General features: G+C 32.8%; 1 protein-coding gene across 2 annotated transcripts in view; it reads right to left on the bottom strand.

The window, feature by feature from the left end:
* Positions 1-27,174, bottom strand: part of LOC126878550 (segmentation protein cap'n'collar) — a 633,197-nt gene that overhangs the window by 415,045 nt on the left and 190,978 nt on the right. Inside the window, exon 1 of one of the 2 annotated variants that reach the window (XM_050641324.1) lies at positions 26,738-27,083. The exons of the other annotated variant lie outside the window; for it this stretch is intronic. Coding sequence (XP_050497281.1) covers positions 26,738-26,740 — 3 coding nt within the window. The 5' untranslated portion in view covers positions 26,741-27,083. Of the gene's footprint in view, positions 1-26,737; positions 27,084-27,174 lie in introns of those variants that run through there. 2 annotated transcript variants of the gene reach the window in all.

The following is a 27,174-nucleotide window of genomic DNA, read 5'->3' as shown; positions in this document are numbered from 1 at the left end:
TGTTAATGGGAGTGGATAAAAATTGTTCCATTTCTTAATAAATTGCTGTTTCCAGAAGTAAATTAAACAATTTTGTTGATAGTGAACCTTCTTGCCTTACACCCCTTTTATATTGAAAATTCTCTGATCACCAGCCTTCACCCATCTTGTCCTCGGAATTGCTCCCCTTCAACTTCCCATTGACCTCCTACTTTTTAAAATTAATTTAGAGCCCATAATTTCTTGCTTCTCTTTCCAGTTTTTTAAATACGCTGATTGATGGGTTTTCCAACATTAAGAAAGAATTTTCGCTGGTTTTGAATCTAGTTGGAAGCTAGGAATAACTAAAGCACTTTTCACAAATAAACTTTATTACACTAACTGACTAACACAAACTTTTGGTATTAAAATAATAATTTATGTGGGATCGGACACAACCCCCACTTGCCGTTTTTATCTTTTTTTATTATTATACTAACAGTACGTGTTCAGGGTTTTCAATCGTTTGGAATTAAGGTACCTTCAGGAGTGCCACAAGGGTCACATCTGGGACCCCTTCTATTCAATATCTATGTTAATGATAGTAGGTAATAAGGTAATATCCTACTAGATATACAGGGTGTCCCGAATAGATTGGTCATAAATTATACCACAGATTCTGGGGTCAAAAATAGGTTGATTGAACCTCGCTTACCTATATACAATAGTGCACACAAAAAAAGTTACAGCCCTTTGAAGTTATAAAATGAAAATCGATTTTTTTTCATATATCGAAAACTCCTAGAGGTTTTTTATTGAAAATGGACATGAAGAATTTTTATCGCAGCAACATCTTAAAAAAAAATTATAGTGAAATTTGTGCACCCCATAAAAATTTTATGGAGGTTTTGTTCCTCTAAACCCCCCCAAACTTTTATGTACGTTCCAATTAAATTATTATTGTGGCACCATTAATTAAACACAATATTTTTAAAACTTTCTTGCCTCTTAGTACTTTTTTGATAAGCCAGTGTTTATCGAGATATTTTGAATATTTGTCGTATCCACCACATATTTGTATATGGTTAAGTTTGATTATAGACACCTGTTAATAATCTGAAAATTTATTTATAACTTAAATTTTTTGGTATATTTTGAAAAAGAAGCCATATCTCCATAAAAGTTGACTTATCAAAAAAAGACTAAGAGGCAAAAAAGTTTTAAAAACACTGTGTTTAACTAATGGTACCACAATAATAGCTTAATTGGAACGTACACAAACATTTGGGGGGTTTAAAGGAACAAAACCCCCATAAATTTTTTATGTAAATATAGTAAAAAAGAAGCCGCATCTCGATAAAAACTGGCTTATTGAAAAAATACTAAGAGGCAAAAAAGTTTTAAAAACGTTGTGTTCAACTAATGGTACCACAATAATGAATTAATTGAAACGTACACAAAAGTTTGGGGGGGTTTAAGGGAACAAAATCCCCATAAATTTTTTATGGGGTGGACAAATTTCATTATAATTTTGTTTTAAGGTGGTCCTGCCATAAGAATGATACATGCCCGTTTTCAATAAAAAATCTCTGAGGGTTTTCGATATATTGAAAAAAATCGATTTTCATTTTGTAACTTCGGAGGGTTGTAACTTTTTTTATGAGCACATTTGTACTAAGGTAAGTTAGGTTCAACCGAATATTTTTGATCCCAGAATGTGTGGTATAATTTATGACCATTCTTTTCGGGACACCCTGTATAATATGTTTCCACTTTGCTTTTTTCCTAATGTTTGCTGACGATTTAAAATTATATTTGAAAATCGAGAATGATGGTGACTATCAAAAATTACAATCTGACTTGGATCGGTTGAGCTATCGGTGTGATAGCAACGGAATGGAACTTAATGTTAAAAAGTGTCAATGGTTTTTGGTCGAAATATAACTCCTAAAAATCATATCTATACTACATATTAAGGATTGTCCTTTAGACTCTGTATCTCAGATAAAAGACCTAGGTGTTGTGGTCGATTCCAGCATATCGTACATCCCCATATCTCATCTATTGTCTCAAAATCACTTCAACTCTTAGGGATTATCAAACGTTGTGCTAAAGACTTTCTAAATATCCCATCCATAAAAATATTGTATTGTTCACTTGTGAGACCTCACCTAGATTACTATTCATGTGTTTGGTCTCCACACTATTACATCCATATTCTAGCTATTGAGAGAGTTCAGCACAAGTTTTTAAGATTTGTGGCATTTAAACAAAACGAGAGGGTTGATGAAATTAACTATTCTAATATAGGAATGTCTCTCAACATAACCTCTCTCCTAATCCGACGCATGCATAAGGATCTCACAATGTTTTATAATATACTACACTCCAATAATTTTGGTCCTCAACTATTGAAGAAAATTAGCCTCCATGTTCCCAGTAGACAAACGAGGCTAAATCAACCTTTTTACATTAAACCCCATCGCACTAACTACGGACCAAACTCCTTCATGTCCAGAACACCTAGGTTTGCTAACCAATATTCAGAAGGTTTAGATTGTTATAGTTTTCCAAATGAATTTAAAGCTCAGCTTAAAAACTGTGTGTGATAACTTGATATCCTTGTGTTTTGTACATTTTTTGTTAATGTTTGTTATTTAATGTTCCTAGTTTGTATGATTAAAATTTTTAAATTTACTTTAGGTTAGGTTATAAATCCCCTGTGATTAATGTTTACACTGTATTTTAATTGGGTGATGGCCCGTTGATAAATAAAATAAATAAAAATAAAACCTTAGTAACGAACTTTCTTTTTTTTTGAATAATGCGCCTTTTGTGTAAACTTCGAATCATATAACTAGACCAGGGCGCATCTGTAAAAATATTAGTACATTTGGACGTTGAGAGGTGACTCAATTTTTTTTGCAGAAATTGCTTGAAAATAACTCAAATAATAATATTTGAATTATCCTCCCTATCAAAAAGGTCCGGAACATTGTTTAAATAATCAATGTCAAAAAATTAAGGAAAAATTCGATTTTTTTCTTCGTTTTTTGATTACAAGTTTAAAAGTATTCATTTTAGAGAAAAGTTGTACTGAGGTAAAAGTTGCGTAAATAAATTTCCTACAATATAGAATTGGTTAAAAATTTAAAAAATAGTCACCCTTGTTGCAAAATAACAATAATTACGAAAAAAACATACAAAAACAAGTATTCGCATTTTACGTTTTTCAACAATTTATGCTACACTTAGGACCTTCATATTTCACCCAGAAAAACTTTATGATACAGTAAAACAATACTGTAAATTTCATTAAGATCGGTTCAATAGATTTTGCAAAATAAATTTTGCAATCCAGCTTTCGCAAAAAAAATTCATTTTTTCAAAATGTTACAGGACTGAAAATAAAGCAGATAGCAAGTTAATTTTTTTTTGCTTATAGAAGTGTAATGTACCTTTCATCTACAATTTGCAAAACTAAAATCGATTAACTGCCACGGCGTCAGGAATTTTTTTAAATAAACATTAATTATTGGTGCTACGCGCAGGACAGCGGATAGTTTGCTCTGATTGGGCATTCCAATGACCTTTGATAATGATTGATACATTTTAATTTTCGATATAAATAAATAAATTTGTTTATTGCAAAATAAAAACACATACTCTATCCTTTGAAATAACACTTTTTTTAGCAAAAACTTTCTTTGTTCATATATTTTAACTTAGAGAATAAAAGTTTATTATTTTTAAACATATGCAATTGTTTAAACAATATTTCACAAACAATAATAAAATAAGTTTGATTTTTGTGGAATTAAAATATTAAAATACAACAAAAAATAGAGTAAGAAAATAATAGATTAGATAAAAATTGGAAGAAATCTTGGTGGAAATCAACTTGTGTGAATCGAACACCGCTGTCCTGCGCGTAGCACCAAAAATTAATGTTTATTAAAAAAACTTTCTGACGCCGTGGTAATTAATCGATTTTAATTTTGCAAATTGCAAATGAAAGGTACAGTACACTTCTATAAGTAAAAAACAATTCAACTTGCTATCTGCTTTATTTTCAGTCCTGCAACATTTAAAAAAAAATGAATTTTTTTTGCGAAAGCTGGATTGCAAAATTTATTTTGCAAAATCTATTAAACCGATCTTAATGAAATTTACAGCGTTGTTTTACTATATCATAAAGTTGTTCTGGGTAAAATATGAAGGTCCTAAATGTAACATAAGTGGTTGAAAAACGTAAAATGCGAATACTTGTTTTTGTATGGTTTTTTTCGCAATTATTGCTATTTTGCAACAAGGGTGACTATTTTTAAAATTTTTAACCAATTCTATATTATAGGAAATCTAATTACGCAACTTTTATGTTAGTACAACTTTTCTCAGAAATGAATAGCTTTAAAGTTATAATCAAAAACCAATAAAAAAATCGAATTTTTCCTTCATATTTTGACATTTTGATTATTTAAGCAATGTTCCGGACCATTTTGAGTGGGAGGATAACTCAAATATCATTATTTGAATTATTTTCAAGCAATTTCTGCAAAAAAATTTGAGTCACCTCTCAACGTCCATCTCAAAACAGATGCGCCCTGGACTAAACATAAAACATAGAAAAACTTTGTGACTTGTACACAGGGAGCAAACCACTAAACAAAATATTTTAATAAAATATAGTTTTACTAAATTAGTGTTGGGAATTTATTTCTCCAGCACTCATTAATTATGTCTTATTTATTAGCCAGTAGAGTTAAATTATCGGCAAAAGCTAGGCATGGGTGTTACTGGATAAAAATCGTTTCATTTCTTTATGTTCCTGTTTCCAGAAGTAAATTAAACAATTTTGTTGATAGTGGACCTTCTTGCCTTACACCCTTTTTAAATTGAAAATTCTACTTCTTCTTAAGTCGATGAACACGCGTTTCCTCTTTTCTGAGGCGTCTATATCTTCTTTTTTCCCGTGTGCAACCGGCTTCAAGAGTTTTTTACTTTTCTGTGTATTTGCTGTTTGTTGCCATCTCACACTCATTATCAAACCACCGACTCATTTTTTCTGTCCTGGTTTTACCCAACATTTCAACCGATTTCTACAAAACAATATCCCACATTTTAAAGCATAGCTGGTTCATATCTTCTTCCTCTTCTAAGTTTTTTCTCCTCATTTCATCTTCTATTTACTCTTTATATCCATTTGCTTTGTCCGGATCTTTCAATTTGTGAATATTTATTTTTTCTTTCCTTTTTTTCGATCTCCTTTTTTTGACTGGAAAGAACTAACACCTAAAAAGTTAGTCTTGCATCAATGCCTATATGATCTATTTGGTTAATCGTTTCATTATCAGGACATTTCCAAGTTCACTTGTCTTTGTGGGGAAATCGTGTGCAAACTATTACATATTCTTGATCATAGCAAAGTTTATGAGTCTGCGTGTAGACCCTCTTTATCATATGCGTTTTTCAAATCGGATATTATTATTCTTTAAACTATATTCTCTCTACTACGTTTATCAAAATAAATCAGGGCAGCTGCTGGTGTTGGATGTATTATTCACAAGAAAATAGCAAAAACATATATGAATGGGAAGCAATATTCGAGAGAATCATGTCAGTTGAAATAAGGAACGGAGATAATAACCCGGTCTATATAGACATTTCAAATAACAAAAATTGCCGGAGAGCCAAATTTTGGTGGAGAGCTAGGGTATACCATAACAAATAAAGTTTAAAAAGTCCCCATCGATCCCATGTGTGCGTCAAAAGTTATTCGGGGTCAAATGTCAAAATTTGAGATTTTTTGGATTTTTTTCGAAAACGGTAAGTTTTATCAAAAAAAAACCTTAAACCAAAGTTGTAGATCTTAAAATTCTCTACAAAAATAGTCCTTACTATTTTTTTCCTAAGAGTTGCCATTCCTGAGATATCGCGATTCAAAGAGTCACATTATACATAATATGCACACGTTTCCACACCACCTGTGAGGTAGTGAACTCGGCGCGTTTTTTTACCGTGGTTTCCCCTGTAGGCCTACTCCACTAACTGTTTTGACAATTTTAGGATAATTTAAGGAAGCAATACCGGTCAAGTTCTAGATATTACCTTATTATTGATATTGATTATTGATATTGCTATTGATTATTAGGTTAACTATTGTTTTGATTTCTTTAGATATTTTAATCAGATTCATATTCTTGAAAGTCTACTTCAACAGTCAAGTCTTCTTCGATTTCATCTTCTTCCTCTTCCTCTTGCTGGATGTTCAAAAATTGTTCAAATGTAACTGAGTTATTGGTCTCTTCATTAACATCACCGGAGTCTTCCTCTGTTGTACTAAACTGGACATTTGAGCAAGACTGACCTTGGCAGTTGGTACACACTAGAGAACACAACAACCCGACTTTTTTACATCCACATTTGGCACTACAACCTTTTTTGCAATTGCAAAAAATAGTGTTAAGGAGTTTTCTGGAGCAGGTGGGAGTAAGGTTTTAATCGGTTCCAGAGTATTATCTATTAATTTCCAACCCCAGTCGTCTGGATTCAGTTCATTGCCTAGCCATGTTTGAACTTGATAATATACTCGATACAAATGTTAAAAAGCAGATGCTGATGTTGGAGGAAGACATGATAGGTGTACTTGTTTCTTGTTTCGCGTATTTTTTACAAAAGTTAAGTATCGGTATTTATCAAGACAAATAATTTTTTTTGGAGCTCCATAAACCGCAAGAAGAAAGCTGAAAGAAAGCTGAAATGTTAACTGACAAATTAACAGCTGCGAATATTGAAGTGAAACAAGCTAAAAATGACGCAGATGTCCTTATAATTGAGACAGCAATTGAAAAATTTAAGGCAACAAATACAACAATTGTAGTTGGTGAAGTTGTTGATTTGTTGGTACTGATTACTGCAAGGACTCCAGTAGATAAAGTTCTTTATTTTCTGAAACCTGAAAGGGCTCAACAGCGAACAGAGATATATTCTTCGAATAGTTTATCGGCTTATCCCAAATGCCAAAAGTACATTTTATTTTTACATGCGATAACCGGCTGCGACACTACGTCCACAATTTACAGAAGGGGCAAAACGTCAGTACTTAAATTATTCGAAAAAAAAAAAGATTTGACTGACTGCTGTAAAGTTTTTACAGAACTTGATTATACACCGCAAACAATAATTACGGAAGGAATTCGTTTTCTTCTTACGGTTTATGGAGCTCCAAAAACAATTATTTGTCTTGATAAATACCGATACTTAACTTTTGTAAAAAATACGCAAAACAAGAAACAAGTACAACTATCATGTCTTCATCCAATATCAGCATCTGCTTTTCAACATTTGTATCGAGTATATTATCAAGTTCAAACATGGCTAGGCAATGAACTGAATCCAGAAGACTGGGGTTGGAAATTAATAGATAATACTCTGGAACCGATTAAAACCTTACTCCCACCTGCTCCAGAAAAACTCCTTAACACTATTTTTTGCAATTGCAAAAAAGGTTGTAGTGCCAAATGTGGATGTAAAAAAGTCGGGTTGCTGTGTTCTCTAGTGTGTACCAACTGCCAAGGTCAGTCTTGCTCAAATGTCCAGTTTAGTACAACAGAGGAAGACTCCTGTGATTTTAATGAAGAGACCAATTTTTGAACGTCCAGCAAGAGGAAGAGGAAGAAGATGAAATCGAAGAAGACTTGATTGTTGAAGTAGACTATCAAGAATATGAATCTGATTAAAATATCTAAAGAAATCAAAACAATAGTTAACCTAATAATCAATAGCAATATCAATAATCAATATCAATAATACGGTAATATCTAGAACTTGACCGGTATTGTTTCCTTAAATTATCCTAAAATTGTCAAAACAGTTAGTGAAGTAGGCCTACAGGGGAAACCATGGTAAAAAAAAACGCGCCGAGTACACTACCTCACAGGTGGTGTGGAAACGTGTGCATATCATGTATAATGTGACTCTTTGAATCGCGATATCTCAGGAATGGCAACTCTTAAGAAAAAAATAGTAAGGACTATTTTTGTAGAGAATTTTAAGATCTACAACTTTGGTTTAAGGTTTTTTTTTTTGATAAAACTTACCGTTTTCAAAAAAAATCCAAAAAATCTCAAATTTTGACCTTTGACCCCGAATAACTTTTGACGCACACATGGGATCGATGGGGACTTTTTAAACTTTATTTGTTATGGTATACCCTAGCTCTCCACCAAAATTTGGCTCTCCGGCAATTTTTGTTATTTGCCAAGCATTTTGATGTCTAAGTTGACCGGATTATAACGGGATTAATACATTTATTGTTACTTATGGACCAAACGAACACGAGAGAATCGTGAACAAATAAAAGTATTGGGAACAGCTAACACAAACCAGAGAAGGAGCGAGAGGGATGGTATATCTCCTTGGCGATTTTAATGCTAGAGTAGGCTGTGCGAACCCTAGGTATAAGGAGATATTAGGATCACACGGAGAAAAAGCGTGCAACAGCAACGGAGTAAAGGTTTTAGACTTCTACACAATAAATAATATGATCATAACAAATTCCTGGTTCAAACATAAAGAGATACATACTTATTTATACAAGAGAGGTACCAACAAGAAACGAGAAATCAGTAATCGATTACGTCATAGTAGATAGAGAAAATATGAAAAATGTTCTAGACACAAAAGTTAGAAGGGGACCAGAGATTGGTAGTGATCACTTTATGGTAATATCTAAAATAAGAGACGTAAACGAAAGAAAAATAGAGAATAAGAATAGGAGTATCCAAAAAACTGAATGTGAAACAATAAGAAGTTACAAATTAAATGACAAACGAGTAGCTAACACATTCAAAGAATTAGTCGAACAAAAATTAGGGACTACATACTTCAATAGAAAGAAGAGATAAAAACGTAGAGTATTCCTGGGCTATATACAAGGAAGCAATTTTAGAAGCGGCAAGTGAAGCTTGTGGAACCTGTAGAACCGTCAAAAACAAGAAACAAACCTCTTGGTGGACAGAAAATGTCAAAAATGGTATTAAAAATAAGAAAACCGTTTGGAAAAAATACTTGGCCAATAGGAACGAAATTAATTACGAGGAGTACCAGAAACAAAGGAAAAAAGCAAAGGAACTAGTTGCAGAGGCGAAAAAAGTAAGTTGGGCAGAATTTGGAGAGAAAATGGAACAAAATAGCAAAGAAAACCAAAAACGGTTTTATAAAATCCTTAAATCGTTCAGGCAGGACAAAAAAGAAACAAATACATATATTAAAAATTCAGAAGGAAAAGTGTTAACCGAAAACAAAGAAATAATGAGCAGATGGAAAGAGTATTTTCAAGAACTTCTGTTCAAACAAAGCGAAGAAATTCTAAGTAGGGTACAAAAATTTACAAATGGTGAGGATTTCGGAAGGAGCATTCACGGACGATGTGATGGTAGTTGCAGAAAGTGAACAAGACCTTCAAAGTAATATGGAAATCTGGAATGAAACACTAAAAAGATATGGAATGATTCTGAACAAAGACAAAACCAAAGTAATGAAGATAGGAGACGATTAAAAAAATGAGCATTTCAATTGAGGGAAGAAAATTAGAACAAGTCGACATGTTTGAGTATTTGGGCACTAAGATAGAGGATTCAGGAGATGAAGAAATGGAAATAAATTCAAGAATAGAAAAAGCTATGAATGCATACATATAACTATGATGCGACATATGCGTTTTTCAAATCGAATATTATTATTCTTTAAACTCTATGCTCTCTACTACGTTTATCAAAATGTCTGGTCGACTTTTCTCTATGCATCTGAAACGTATACCCTTAAAACATCAACCGTAAATAAATTGGAGGCTTTTGAAATGTGGATCTACCGGAGTGTGCTTAAAATTTCATGAACATTGCATACCTCAAACGAAGAATTGATGCACAGAATAGCAAAGAACGAGAACTTTTCAACACAGGGAAAGTTAGAAAAACATCATATCCAATATGCTCCACTAACAGTGAAAGGAAAAATCGAGGGAAAGAGAGGAATGGGAAGGAAAAGACTATCGTGAAAAGAGTTTGCAATTGTAATAGCCAACCTCCATTGAGGAGAGGGCATTTTAAGAAGAAAAAACTCGATTTTTTTTAATTGTTTTTGTCCTTTTACGAGAAAATTCAAAATCGCCGGTCGCTTCAAGCGCTGTTTCTAAGAGAACGGTTAATACTACACAAAAAATACTAATACAAATTTTTGTTCAAAATTATCTCGGCTACATTTCATGTTTGACATTTTTTTACGGCATACACATTCTTGGTAAATCTCTGTTTTCCGTTTCCCCATTCCTTCTACGAGTGGGTTTTTAGGGGGAAGCCCGGGGGTAGGAGTGCCAAACTTTTTTATATGTATTTTGGAGTGTCGAAATTGGCATTCTCATATAAATTTGGCTTTTTCGTATGATTTTTAAAAGATCAGTGGCATGTTCGTCTCTGAAGACTGGAGTATAATGAAATGATAATTTAAAATAATGATTAAAATAAAAAAATATGAAAAATTTTTTTTAAGAAACGCTTTTCTTTAGTTACGAGTGACTAAAATTAAAAATACATATAAAAAAATCAATTAAAAAGTAAAAAATAAAAAAAAAATCAAACTTGAAGGATTATTCGAAAAAACCTGTTAGACAGATTAAATATACAAAAATCTCACACATTCGTTAAAAAATTGAAAAAATCTAACACATTCGTTAAATAAAAGCGTGAGGCGCGTCTTAATCGAATAAACGGTTTGAGGATAGATACTTTTTTACTTTTCGCGTCCCACGCTTTTCTTTAACGAATATGTTAGCTTTTTTCATTTTTTAACGAATGTGTGAGATTTTTGTGTATTTAATCTGTCTAACAGTTTTTTCGAATAATCCTTCGAGTTTGAATTTTTTTTATTTTTTACTTTTTAGTTGATTTTTTTATATTTTTAATTTTAGTCACTCGAAAACTTTTTTTTCATATTTTTTTATTTTTTACTTTTTAGTCTTACACTTTTCAAATATTAAAATATATCGACATGTTTAAAAAAAAGGATGTTTGTATATGATCGACACAATTTTTGCATTTATTTCAACATTTGATACATACATTGTACATTTTCTGTAATTTCTTCATACATTTCTTAAATCAAAATCATTATTTACACCTATTACAGTTTTAGCAGTCTTTCCATCTCTTCCAATGCTTTATTATTGCACGGTGTAGACCCTGTTAATTTCTCGCGAATTACGAATTCTAATGTTAATTGTAGCACGAAACGTCTCTACCGGTGGTTTTTCTAAGACTACGTTAAAAACACGAATTTTTTTAATTCGAGTTTTGGTTGAAGTTTTGTTTCGTATCGTATTGAAATTTGACACGAATAAGTGCCGATGTTTATATAAACAAAGATATGTGCGTTCAAAATCGTCGCCGCTTAGGATGTTTATAAACATGATGTACAAACATGAAAAGTAGTTGGAATCGGCAAAAAATTTGAAACTTTATTGTTTATTTATGAAGCATAACGTAAACAATTAACGTAAAAAGTGAAATTATGTATAGTTCATATAATTATCTACAATCTGTAAAAGTTTCAAATTTCTCCATTGTAAAAAACAAGAGAATTTAAGCATTTTCCATTAAAATCGTTTTTTTATTTAAACAATCAATAAACATAAAAAAAATTATTGACTATTCGGGTATTGTTCCCGCGAATGCATATTATGCCAAATTTTCATTCATTTGAATTGAAGAAAAGGCAATCAAATTAACGTCTAAAGATTTGACCCAAACGATTGAACTAAAGAAAAGCTTTTAATAAAAATATAGCTTTCCTTTATATTTGTATAATTAAAAAATAAAATAATGAGGTGTGTTATTTGATTATCGTCGGCATTTCCAAAATCTGCTGAAATACGCTTTTAAATACATATATCCTTTACTGCAAATTCGCATTTTACAGATATTCAGGTAAACCTCAAAAAGGGGTTAAAAGCGCCCGGCTTGACCATCACTACATGAAAACAATTGAAATTTGAAAAATGACTTTTTCGAATTGTCGGGTGGTCACACTGTGGTGAATGACAAATGATGTAAGGTCTTTTTTACGAGGACCACCTATTCGATACAAGATAGACTGTGTTCGAAACTATTAATATTATTGTCCTGTCATGTCGATTCCCATTCGATAGCTTTGCATTGGTATATCATTGATACCGTTTGTTGTTTTTTGTCCCCGGTATCTTTGGATCTTGTCATATTTGAGGCGCAAAGAAGTGTGCGCCCCTATAAAAAATTCCTATCTGATAAAACATGCGGGATTCTATCGTGTTGTCAGATGTATCCTTTAAACTAAAAACGATGACATAGTCACTTCCTAAATAAAAAATAATACTGTGTGAAGCAGCAAATTAATGCATTTGAATCACAATGTGAACTTTTTATCAACAATCAACAAAATGTCATCACCATTATCAGCTAACAAGTCCAATAATCAGCACAGTCCTTCTCTAATAGCTACTATAGTATAAGTTGTTATTTAAAAAGAATGGAATTAAATATCTCATACAGAGATAACTGGACGAATCAGAACCCAAACGGGAAGAGCAACCTGTTCTACAAGAACCTTGCTTTACTATTCTTCTTCTAATAAATAGAGTTATGTCGCTACCTTTTAAAAGTTCTTCCTTTTGATCTCTTGCCTGTTGGTGTTGAATATCTTGCTATTCGGGCTATTCTCTCACTGCTCATTCTCGTCCCATGCCCATTCCATTCTCGTCTTCTCTGTCTTGCTCAAAGTACTATGTCTTGTATGTTACAGAGATCTTTTATTCGGTCGTTAGGTATTCTATCTCTCAGTGCTTTCCCAGTTATTGATATTCTAACGCCCTTATTTCTGATGTTATCAGTATTCTGAAGTGACAGGAGTACCAATTCGGCATTGGCTTCATATTTACCTATTTATTTAGCGTATGGCGATATCACAGTTTTTGTATATAAATAAAGATAACAATAGTCAAGGAAAGTCTTGAAGGGTCAGTGATAACTTTCAAATCTGTTAACGAAAGGCTATACCGGGTGTCCACTTATATTTTCCCCCATTTTAACTGCCTATAACTTCTAAACGGCTCAAGATAGAAATATGCGGTTTTCACTAAAATGTTTTATTTTAGTAAAAGTTTTGTCTGAATGGATGGAATTTTGTATATCGCTTTCAAATACGAAATAAAAAATGGCGGATTTTTGAAAAAAACTTGTTGACTTTTTTTTAATGTAACACCCAGTATATTCTTTTGTAAATTGAAAGAAAGGTCATTCACCTATCTAGCGATATAAAGTTTTTCAAAATCGGTTGTCAAATCACTGATAAATTGTCAAATCACATACCTAAATAACATAACTAAGCAAGTTATGTGATTTCCACATTGCATCTCTCATTTTAAAAATTAATTGCTCAGTCATTTGACAACCGATTTTAAAAATGTTTATATCGCTGGATAGATAAATGACCGTTTTTTCAAGTTTTTAGGTAAATGACCATTTTTTATATCGCTTTTAAATAAAAAATGGCGGATTTTTGAAAAAAAAAACGTTGTTGACTTTTTTTATTAAAACACCCAGTATATTTTTTGTGTCTTGAAAAAACGGTTATTTACCTATCGAGTGATATAAAATTTTTTTAAATCGGTTGCCAAATGACTGAGCAATTAATTTTTAAAATGAGAGATGCAATGTGGAAATCACATAACATAATATCATTTTGCTCAGTTATGTTATTTAGTTATGTGATATCCACGCTGCCCCCCTCATTTTAAAAATTAATTACTCAGTGATTTGACAACGAAATTTGAAAAACTTTATATCGCTGGATAGGTGAATGACCTTTCTTTCAATTTACAAAAAAAATATACTGGGTGTTCCATTAAAAAAAAGTCAACAAAGTTTTTTTCAAAAATATTCAAAGCGATATAAAAAATTCAATCCATTCAGACAAAACTTTTACTAAAATAAAACATTTCAGCGAAAACCGCATATTTATATCTTGAACCGTTTGGAAGTTATAGGCAGTTAAAATGGGGGAAAATATAAGTGGACACCCGGTATTATATCAGGCTAAAAGGACATGCATAATATTGTCCACAAGAGTAGCCTATTTAATAGTAAAGCTAAACAGAAGGTATGAAATAAAGATTATTCAGGTACACGCTCCAACAACGGACCATCCGGATGAGCAGATTGAAGACTTCTAATAACACGACGATATCTCAACGGCACTGAAAGAAATACCAACACACTACACAATTATATGCGGCGACTTTAACGTAAAGATCGGTCTAAAGCAGGATGAACAGGAAACAGCAAGGTATATTTGGATCCAAAGGTAGAAACGAGCGTGGACAAACACTACTAGAATTTCTATTACAACAAAATCTATACCAAACGAATAGTTTGTTCTCTAAAAAAGATCACAGAAGATGGACGTGTAAAGGCCCAGAGGGCAAGACCAGAAACGAGATAGACTACATATAATCAGTGTCAAAAAATATATATTCAACGATGTCAGTCCTTAATATATTAATATCTTTATCACAGGCAGCGATCATAGAATGGTAGGAGCCAAAGTAAAATTAGACTTAATTACAGAAAGATCCAAAATGATTAGGAAGAAAGCCAACCCAATATGGAACGATCCAACGAATTTAAATGAATACCAAGGCAATCAATTAAATCCTGCAACAAAATGAATGCATGAATAATGTAAATGCCCTAAACGAAAATATCGTAGAAGCTATCCGAGAGGCTCAAATAAAATGCTGCCCTAAAAGACGCCAAAACGAAAAAATAACCATTGAAACAAATCAACTAATGGAAACTAGAAGAAAAATCAAAGGAAACGAAAGCATTGACGAAGAAAAACTGCGAAAAATAAATAAGGAAGTATCAAAAGCTATAAGGAAATATTTAAGGAAATTTAAGAATGAAAAAGTCCACTGAACTATAGAAGAGAATATTATGAAAGTCTGAAAGTCCTGAGAAGACGGCTAAACAATGGAAAATGTGAAATATGTACACAAACTACAGAACAAAGAAAGAGTCTCCACATTAAATAGAGAAGAACTACTACACATAGTTGAAGACTTCTATCAAGAACTATACACAAGTCAAAGAGAAGACCAAACGACCTTGGAAGCCGCCGCATCACGCAAAATTATCAACCAGAGTTCAGAGCTCATGCCAGAGATCACACTAAGCGAAATCCAGGACGCAATGAAGAAGATGAAAAACAACAAAGCACCAGGAGAAGATGGAGTCGTAATAGAAGCTATATAAAGATGGGCGGACGTGCCCTTCTCAACCAAATAAAAATTTTGTTTAACCTTTGTTTAACAGATTGTTACAACAAGAAAGGAGACAAGGCGCACCTAGAAAACTATAGACCAATCAGCTTATTGAACCACATTTATAAAATGTTTACCCGAATAATTACGACAAGACTAGAAAAAAAGTTGAATTTCTACCAGCCCCGAGAGCAAGCTGGCTTCCGCTCAAAATTCGGAACAAACGATCACCTACAAACAGTAAAAACCTTAATAGAAAAATCGATAGAATATATCAGATCACTGCTACTTATCTTCGTAGACTTTCACAAAGCCTTCGACACTGTGGAATTAGACAGTATTATAACTACGCTGAACAATAGTTTAGATATAGACAATAGACTACCGGTTTACAAAAGTAGTACAAACATTGTACCAAAACGCCACAATGCGTGTAAAACTACATGATACCACCAGAGAAATTCATATGAAGTGAGGTGCGAGACAGGGCGACACCCTCTCACCTAAATTATTTATAACGGTCTTCGAATACGTCTTTAAAATGCTAAAGTGGGAAAATGAAGGAATAAAAATAGATGGGGAAATGCTCAATCATCTGCGTTTTGCCGACGATATAGTACTTATTACCGAAGATCTGGGTGAAGCACAACAAATACTAGAAGAATTAGAAAACGTATCTTCAACAATAGGTCTAAAAATGAACATCAATCTCGGTCATGAAGTCAGATAATAACACTTGTTTGGGCGGCGTATGGTTCACTCAGATACATCTTTAAGAGCAACATCCGGATGGCTATGAAACGGAAGACATTTGACCAATGCGTTCTTCCTATTATGACATACGGAGCAGAAACTCTCACGCTCACAAAAACAACAGCACTAAAAATGCGAGTGGCACATGGAAAGATCGATTCTCGGCGTGACAAAAAAGACAAAATAAGGAACCAAGACCTAAGGAAAAGAACAGGTATCGCCGATGTCGTCTAACGTATAGAAATGGAATTGGACAGTCACATAGCGAGACTGAAAGACTCAAGATGGACCAGAAAACTAATTGACTGGCGCCCAAGAGAAGAAAAACGCAGCAGAGGACGACCACCAACACGTTGGATGGACGACATTAAACGAATATCCAAGAAATGGCAACAAGACGCACAGAACCGTGGAGAGTGGCGAAAAATGGGAAATACCTAGGTCCAGCAGTGGACAGAAGAGATACCACAAATAAAGGATCTACCAGAATCAAAAAATGTTCCAGTTGACCCAATTGTTCTGATAGCTCAAGCGATTTCACAGATGTCTGCTACATCATCCTATTCTCGTAAACATGAGGAATTGCCAAAGTTCAATGGATGTTCAGAAGAGTGGCCACTAGTCAAAGCTGAGTTCGATAGATCAACCAAAGAGTACAAAATTGACAATTCAATCAACATTCGAAGATTAAGAGAAGCTTTGATGGAGACAGTTTCATTCCTGCTACCAAACATCGATAATGTGGAAAGCATCATAAATACCCTAGAAGATAGGTTTGGGCAACCAAAGTTTGTGATTGAAGGGTTGTTAAATAAAGCGAGAGCAGCCCCTTCTCCATCAGCAACCAAACCTGAAGCAACAATCAAATTCGGAATCGCCGTTCAAGCATTAGTGGCAAGCATCACGTCCTACAAAAGTAGCCAGTATCCGTATTCCATTGAAATCCTGAGCACTCTGGTCAAGAAGATGTCGATAGAAATGGAAACTGAGTGGTACACCTGGCTTCGACAAGACACCTCAAGAGAAGAGAATCTGAAACATTTTTCACAATGGATTTCTATAAAACAGTCTGTAGCGTATCTTGTGTCAATTCCCACTACAGCTTCTGAAAATGCAAATGACAAGGATAGAAAGAAGAAGCAGACTCATCTTGGGACAGTATCAACTAACTAGAGTTGCACAAGTTTGACTTGAATGTTTGAATTTGACTTGAGTTTGACTTAATTTCAAGTCAAACTCAAGTCAATCCTTCTGACAAATAATTCAAGTCAAGTCAAACTGGTCAATCGTACAGGTTTGAAAATTCAAACTGTTTGTCAAACTAGTTTGAAAGAGTTTGAAACATAATTTATTTCGTAGATATACTTTTTTAACAATCCACGAGGAAAATAAAATTCCTGTAGCTGGCTGTATACCATAAATCACAAAAATACAGGATCCTTCGTAAAAGGTATATATTTAAAAGACCCTAATAAGGGTTGCATCACAAAACAAAACATTTTCGGATTAACAAGTAATCCATCATCAGTGTTAAGCCAATAACATGCATGCGTGAGCCACCAAAAAGTTATGGGTAAAAACCCTTTAAAAGGTATAAGATCTTATATTATACTACATATTATGTTTAAAATAGTTAGATGTTGCAAATATTCCTGGATATTACCCAGGGCAACACAGGACTCTAACCCACGTGGATGTGATATGAAAGGGATGAACCTCACATATTGAAAATTGAGTGTCAACTATATCTTTTAAAGGGTTTTTACCCATAACTTTTTGGTGGCTCACGCATGCATGTTATTGGCTTAACACTGATGATGGATTACTTGTTAATCCGAAAACGTTTTGTTTTGTGATGTAACCATTATTATGGTCTTTTAAATATATCTTTTACAAAGGATCCTGTATTTTATTTTTTTTTATTTTTTTATATACTTTTTTATTGAGATATACATGTCAGTTGCCAATTAAGATAAGAAATTTAATAATACATTGAGTGCCATATAAATCATCCTTTAGTTCCAATAATTTTAGTATTTGTTTCCCTCTACTCATTTTTAAAAATCATGTAAAATAGTAAAATTTACTGACACTTTCACAGTAAACTATTTTTTAGCACGTACAACAAAATTAAATAAAAAAAATACTAAATGAACAGTTATAATTTTCTGCTTTTATAACCGAGAACAATAAACATCGGCACCGTCTTCAACGACAGAACGAAAGTCATAAAAAAAGGTTCAGGAAAGTTAAAAAGGAAGAAAACCAAGAACCTCAAAAATCTGTTTCCGTACCAACCCCTTTTTAAAGATGTTAATTCCTTGAAATTTTATGGTCAATTTTGGATTATCTACATTTTTTCAATACAAATGCACCAGAATCACAACATTTGGTGTGCACTAAAAGTATAAGTCAAAGCTGCGAAGTGAAAGCTGAAGGTACTAACAGTAGAAGTTGACCTGTACCTTACAAAGCAGACTTTTGAAATTAAAAGTTGTACTGTTGGAATAAAATCAATATTTATACATGAAAAACAGACTATTGATTTATACTCTTAGTACAGAAATGATTAATAAACATTCAAAATTCAAAATATAGAAGAATCCTGAAAGGTCCATTTTATGACTTATACTATACTATATTCTTAGTACATAGCACGTTAGACATAATAAAAAATTGTATAAAGATTATTATTGTATTTTTCAATTTAATTACATATACAGGGTGGTTCATCTTATTCGCCTCGGTCTCTGTACGAAAACCACTTAATATTTTAAAAAAATTTCTTCACAGTAATATACAGGGTCTTTAATACTATAATCTAAAAATAATGTGAATTATACAGGGTGTTCCAAAAAAGAGTGGTATATCAAAGTTATATTTTTTTTCTTATGGAATGCCCCATATCTGATGACATTATTGAATTGACCTTAAAAAATAAGAACCTATACAGAAGTAAAAACTTCAAATTGTATTTTGGTATAAAATAGTTTATTTAAAACAGAACCTATACAGAAGTAAAAACTTCAAATTGTATTTTGGTATAAAATAGTTAATATTTAGAAGTTTTAAATAAACTATTTTATACCAAAATACAATTTGAAGTTTTTACTTCTGTATAGGTTTTTAAACTATGGTATACAGCCAACTATTGGGATTTTTCCATTGATTTTATTTAAAAAATAAGCTATACTTTCATAAGGGTTCCCTATACCTAAATACAGGGTGTTTTGATTTATTTCGATGTTTATAAAAATGCAAGGTTTTAGAAAAAAATAAATATCTACGAATCTAAGAAGCAGTAACAAATTCTTTCTTGGATCTTAATAATAAACTATTTAGCATACTTAAACAGATGCTTATTGCAACAAAATTTCTTACAGGGTGGTCAAAATATGAGATTGTGCTATTAACAAATTCAAGCTGTAATAACTTACTTATTTTAAATGGAACACCCTGTATCTTACTAGTCTATCGCGTAGAAAATTTACTTAGCTTTCAATTTGTATTAGGGTTTCCTATACCTATCTAGCTTCATTTTTTAAATATTTAAAGATTTCCTAATTTGTAAGCTTTAAAAATTAGAATTAAGTACCTATGTCGTGGTTATGTACAACACATCACCAACACCGGCAATATACTTAAATATCTTAGTCAAGATAGTTTCATTAATAAAATTCACATTTTTATCATTTAATCACACAGAGTGTTCTTATTTTAAATGACATACTCGATATTCTATTCTTTATAATGGAAGATATTTAAAATCTCTTCAATTCCATGTTAACATTCTCAATACACATGTTATTCTGTAAATATAAATTCCCATGTTATTCTGTAAATACCCATTTTTACATATTTTTGTACAATAGGCTCGTTTTCGTCAAAGTAGCCATTGCATTTAATTGTTTGTAATTGCAATTTAAAGATTCAAACAAAAAGTGGCGTTCTTAAATTTACTTAATAACCGTTGGTTTAAGATATGGAAAATACTTATACGGAATGAAATATAATTTAAATATCTTCCAGAATGCGGCATCTAATATAGGATATGCAGTTTAAAATAAACATATTATTCAATTTCAAATGTAGGCCAAAATCAACTAAAATAATACAACACTCTGTGTGACTACATAATAACAATGAAAATTTTATTATTAATGACAGTATCTTGTCTAAGTATATTGCCGGTGTTGGTGATGTGTTGTACATAAACACGACATAGGTACTTATGTAATTCTAATTTTTAAAGCTCACAAATTAGGAAATCTTTAAATATTTAAAAAATGAAGGGAGATAGGTATAGAAAACCCTAATAAGAATTGAAAGCTAAGTAAATTTACTACTCGATAGACTAATAAGCTACAGGGTGTTCCATTTAAAATAAGTAAGTTCTTACAGCTTGAATTTGTTAATAGAACAATCTAATATGTTGACCACCCTGTAAAAAGATAGGTATAGGAAACCCTAATACAAATTGAAAGCTAAGTAAATTTTCTACGCGATAGACTAGTAAGATACAGGGTGTTCCATTTTCCATTTAAAATAAGTAAGTTATTACAGCTTGAATTTGTTAATAGAACAATCTCATATTTTGACCACCCTGTAAGAAATTTTGTTTCAATAAGCATCTGTTTAAGTATGCTAAATAGTCTATTATTAAGATCCAAGAAAGAATTTGTTACTGCTTCTTAGATTCGTAGATATTTATTTTTTTCTAAAACCTTACATTTTTATAAAAATCGAAATAAATCAAAACACCCTATATTTAGGTATAGGGAACTCTTATGAAAGTATAGCTTATTTTTTTAAGGTCAATTCAATAATGTCATCATATATAGGGCATTCCATAGGAAAAAATATAACTTTGATATACCACTCTTTTTTGGAACACCCTGTATAATTCACATTATTTTTAGGTTGTAGTATTAAAGGCCCTGTATATTTCTGTGAAGAATTTTTTTTAAAATATCAAGTGGTTTTCCGTACAGAGACCGAGGCGAATAAGATGAACCACCCTGTATATAAACACAACATTTTCACTTTTAAAAAATTCCATCATTTTTTGACGGAAACTTCAAAATTAATGTGTACATTAATGGGGACAAAACTGTTATTCTGGCCAAACGCTTAGTTTAGCATAAACAGACCAAAGTCGGCGCTTAGTCTACAATTGCGAAACTGTTATGAATGGCAGTTATGGATATATGGCAGTTATGAATGGCAGTTAAGAATGGCAGTTATGAATATAGTCTTGTTATGCAAAACTAAAAACCCTTAATAGACAGAATGTCGCTTGGTTTATTTTTGTTTTTCTTAGTACCCGTTAACGTGACAATAACAGGGATTTTTCCAAGATAGTTTTAGCTATGTGTCACCAGAATCCGCTGTTATCTCGATTTTAAAGAAAATGCGCTTGGTCGAGTTATGCATAACGCTGTCCTTTAGAATTAGTTCACTGTTTGTGATTTTATAACGCTGTTCTTTATTTTTACATAATAGAAGTATGTATGCACTTTGCAATTTTCATTGTTTTGAAATTACCTGCCGCAACATCAAATAAATCAGTATATTTATTTTTCTTAATTAATACTGCTTCGACTACAGATTGTTTCTCTTAATTTTTGCAGTGGGTATACCTTCAATATCAGACTCTTGTTCTGGTACTTTATCTGAACCGAAAAATATCCACATTCAGATATTATCTCCCAAAGCCACACACTTCAAAACGAACGTAATAAACAAGCCAAACATGGACGTCTAAATATGAACTACAAACTAATTTGCGGAGTAGCAGAATACAGATTCAGACCTATCCAAATAAGTCACAACAAAATCCGTACGCTCTCAATTAGAATTGGAAATAAACACATTGCCAATATGACATTCAAACTTCAAACTGTTTGAAGAAGTTTGATTTCAAATCAAACCTAAAGATATCGAAATCAAGTCAAGTCAAACTTTTTTACAAAAAAAGTTTGATTTTCAAGTCAAGTCAAGTTTGTTGAATAAAATCAAACTAGTTTGACTTGATGCATCTCTACAACTAACTCCAAGCCGAATCGAAAAGTGTACTGTGTGTACTGCAAAATTGAAAATCATCATGTCGGTGACTGTCGAAAGTTTTCAGCACTACCAATTAAGGAAAAAGACAGGTTTGCAAAGAAGAATCGTATGTGCTTCCGTTGTTTAAAGAAAAATCACGCAGTTAAGAATTGTAAATCAAGAATGACTTGTAAAGTTGATGGATATAGAGGAAGGCATCATACATCTACATGATAATTCAAGATTCAATGACGTTCACGAAAAACATGAAGCCTTCCTTCAAGATCAATCAAAATCTCAACCTCCTTCAGGTCCACCAGCTGCTCATATGCACTGCCATCAGGGATCAGCTACAAATACAGGCGATGAAGATGAAGGAACGTTATTATGGTATGCCCCTGTTCAACTTAAAGGAAGTAATGGAACCACAATTTCCGTCACTGTCATATTTGATACGGGAGCTCAAAAGACTCTCATTCTGGAAGAACATGTGAAGAAACTTAGTATAGATGGTAAATGGCGAGATCTTTCACTTGGATGGTTCAACGGACAAGATAACACGGATTCATCAATGAAAACGAGAATAGAGATCTCGGGCGACTTTCCAAATGCAAAGGCTTACATTTTGAAGTGTCATACAGTCCCAGTACTGAACTTGTCGTCTCAGACCTATTCTGCTGCAGAGCTGAAGAAGAAGTACCCGTACTTACGAGGACCACCATTCCCATCACTGACGAATGCAACCCCATCACTAATCATGGGAAATGATAATCTCTCCTTGTTTCTGTCACGAGATTACATTGAACAATCTCCTGATCTACCAATTGCTGTGAAGACCAAGTTAGGATGGACTCTTGCTGGAAATGAAGAAATGCTAACTAGAGGAACACAAGGAAATTTCTCTATCTTCACTTGCAAGAAAATTAGCATCATGAGTGACTTCATTGCAGCCGAAGATTGCACAACATTCAAATCTGCGACACCAATGCCAAAAGAAGATGTGGAAGCTTTGAAGATTTTGGAAGAAACAACGATTAATAAAGAAGGGTGTTGGGAAACAGGCTTGCTGTGGAAAAATTGTGTTCTACCTTTACCTTCGTCTGAAGAAATGGCAAGAAAGATACTGTTACCCATGGAAAAAAAAGCCGATAAGGATTCAGCTTTTGCCGAGTTATACACAACTAATTTCAAAGAATATATCTCAGCTGGATTTCTCCAAAAGGTTAAAGTAGACCCTAATGAAACAGAAGACAATAGATGGTACCTGCCTCATTTCTTTGTCTTTCACCCGAGTAAAAAGCAAAGACTTGTATTTGACGCAGCTGCAAGAAGTAAAGGAAAGTCATTTAATGATTTAGTTTACACTGGACCCGATCTGCTACAACCACTTGCTGCTGTTCTGATGAGACTCCGAAGACATCGATTTGCTATTTCTGGAGACGTCAAGCAGATGTTTCACCAAGTTGCACTGAGAAAAGAAGATCGACCAGCCCAGACACGTTTATATCGTGGAATGGATCGTAATCGAGAACCTGATTCATATGAAATGTCAGTATTGTTTTTTGGATCAGCATGCTCACCGACCTCTGCAATCTATGCCAAGGACCTAAATGCAAAGGAACATATGGACCAATATCCAGTTGCAGTTAATTCCATCATCAAAGATACATATATATATGGACGATTTCTTAAGTGGAGCTAAAACGGAAGAACAGGCGACACAAATGCAGAAAGAAGTTACAATGATTCATGGAAATGGAGGTTTTCCCATCGTCAAATGGAGAAGTAATTCGGTGAAAGTTACAAATGCAATTCCTTCAGAGCTGCGGGCGGAAGGAACGATCAAAATTTCATCAAAGACAGATTTAGGAATTGAAAAAACTCTCGGAATTTTTTGGGATCAAGTAAACGACTGTTTCAGATTTGAGCTGGATACAAAAAAGATACCCAAGGATGTTCTGAAAGGACATAGGACTCGGACAAAACGTGGATTAATCATTCTGCAGCTATGTTGGAAATTCAAAGTAGACTGGGATGATCAAGTACCAGATGTTATTGACACCCGCTTCGAGGACTGGTTGGAAGAACTTCGAGTAATTCCTGAGATTGAAGTTCCAAGATTCTACGATGTGGATTTAAGCAAGGAACTCCAACTTCACATCTGTTGCTTTTGTGATGCTAGCGAAGAAGCGTTTGCAGCTGTGTCTTACGTACGAGGTCATGCGAGAGGGAGCTTAAGTATTTTAATCATCGCAGGAAAAAGAAAAGTAGCAAGAGTCAAAGGAATGTCAATACCAAGATTAGAACTCAACACTGCAGTTGAAGGAGCCAAGTTGAAAGCGTATGAGTAAAAAGCTTTTGGACAAGATCTTAACTTTGTAAGCTCTTTTCTATGGACTGATTCAAGAACTGTAATGTGTTGGTTGACTACACAAATGGAAAGATTCAGCCAATATGTAACCAATCGGGTAAACCTTATTCTGGATTACTCTACGTTGGATCAGTGTAATTGGATCAACACGTAGGAAAATGTTGCCGATGATGCCACACGCTTAAGAAGTTCAACAAAGATGTCAACTTTTTTTCTGAAATCGGAGGAAAATAAATGACTAAATATTTCGACATTACCAATTGCTAATGACAGTCAACTTGAGAAACGGGCCATAATCAACTTCATTCATGAGAGGAAGCAGTTATGTAAAATGCCTGTGCGGATGTCAAGAAGATTGAAAATTTAAATATTTATTTAAATTTCATTCATTTCCTTATTTTTCATTCATTTGGTTGTTATTTGTGATTCATTTTAATTGGTTCTAAATTACTTTAAGATTAGTTAATTTTAGAAAGGGAGAATGTTTCAGTATGTTTAAACCATTTATTTGGACTAATAATAATTAGAAAATAAGTTAGTGCAGATATCAAGTTTTTTCAGTCGCTATCTAATTTGTAAAGAAAGTTAGTATTTTAAGTCTCTCCTATTAAGCTATTTATATAAAAAATTGATACTTGTCAGTGTCAGAGAAAAAGTAATAAAAAAACGTTGGAAAATTTGGAAAAAGAACGAAATTTGACTGAATTAGTTGCAGCTAACCTAATTTGATTGGTTTTTACTTTGAAACCTGGCAAATTAAGAAGTAGAACAAGATAAAGAAGTTATTCTAAAGTAGAAGTTATCTTGTTCGAAACACAAATTAATGTTAAACGGCCAATCTAGCAGAAATACATTAAACATAGAAGTGCATAACGCTGAAATAGAAAACCAATAGGAAACAAAAGGAAATAAAAACCAGTGTATTAACTACCGGGGAATAACGCTCCTAAATACCACCTACAAAGTCTTTCCAAACAAGCTGCTATAAAGAACCAAAACATACACAGAAGACATCGATGCGGATTTAGATAGGATATTCACAATAAAACAGACAAAGGAAAATGTTGAGGGTTTGATCGTGAGCTTCATCAGATGTTCGTAGATTTTAAACAGGCAGTTGATATATTATGTAAGGTTAGACTGTGGACAGTTATGCAAGAACTTGGCTTTCCAAAAAACTAGTTAATTTGATACATATGTGTATGCATAGGGACTAATTCACTCCTTTCTAAAAAAACGCATCCGTTTCAATGGTAGCACTCCGCGGTTTTTTCATATTTGGAGATCTAATGAACATATGATACAATAAAACTCATTTAACGTTGTCGTTCCCTTCTAAAGTACATAATCAATAGCTTAATATGTAGGATATGTGATCAAAGACATCTTGGTATTTTATTGCTAAAGGATATTTATATTTTATCAACTTTATGTAAGTTAAGTACCCCGTAAATACAAAAATATTTTGTTAATATCCACTTTCATCATCCTGATTTGGAACAAAAAAAGAATAGCACTTACTTAATATACATTAATTACCTAATCAATAGGTCACAAAAGAAAAATAAAGCAAGCAAGCATACATTATTATAAACATAATTGCAGTAAAATCTGTTATGAGAATCGTAGAGTATAATATGATATCCAAATAAAAATGGACAATATTAGGTAGGTAGAAACAATTATAAATATTATTGTAAGCAGCGAATTTTCCTCAGAATTTGAATTAAAGTTCCTATAAATATCAACATTTCTAAACAGCTGGCAACGCTGATAGGGAAATAATCAATCAAGGTTTTAGATAAAACATCGACTAATGTCACAAGCAGTGCGCTCTGTTGACGACCTTCTGAAACAACAAACATTCTAGTCAGATAGGAATCTGTATTTTCAAAAACAGGCACTATTTTGGAAATATTGAAGCCCGAAAACATTAAAAATATTGGATTTACCAGTTATGTTAATTTGTGTAATATACTACAGGTTCTTTTTGGTTAACTATTAACTGTGATGACGTAATTTAAAATAACCTAAATACTATTTACTATAGGTCAATTTATTATGTTAGGTACTTATATTTTTTTTGAAAATATTTGGTAATATGTATGTACAATGTACATTGTACATAAGTACTTGTAAGAAATGTAAAGCAAATTTATGTGTTTATGCGATAAGTTGGGTTTGACGTTTAGATTTATTTATATAGAGTGCTTCTTGAACATAATACTGACATTTGAATATTTGATTTCAATATCACTTACCATATTTTACAATTGTTTTTCCACTGCATACCCTGTTTAAAAGTCACTACCGCACCAAGGCCTCTTTCACCGCCTATAAACACGTTAACACACTCACAATTTTGTAGAATCTACGGATCTGGTACGTCTATTTACATAGAATAGATATAGGTAGCCCCAATAATGGATACGTGTTTTCTCTAAAAGTAAAAATCCTTGACTTTAGTTTGTAATTATTACGGAAAGCACGTGGTACGGTGTGTTTAGCTCGACAGAACTTTTGATATTGGATTGCCTGCGGTGAATTGTAAATAAATGTATATTTATTCGCGGTAGTCGTGTTGTGATGAATGGTACTGTACGACGACTGTCAATTACGACACGATATACCCCACTTGTTTGGTTTTACTTATCAGACAATCATTTGTTTCGTATCATTTTTTTAGCGGTGATATCTT

This window comes from Diabrotica virgifera, chromosome 10, assembly GCF_917563875.1.
Source record: "Diabrotica virgifera virgifera chromosome 10, PGI_DIABVI_V3a".
In the NCBI taxonomy this organism is placed as follows: domain Eukaryota; kingdom Metazoa; phylum Arthropoda; class Insecta; order Coleoptera; family Chrysomelidae; genus Diabrotica; species Diabrotica virgifera.
The sequence above is the reverse complement of the archived record's forward strand: the minus strand, read 5'-3'. Positions and strand labels throughout refer to the sequence as shown.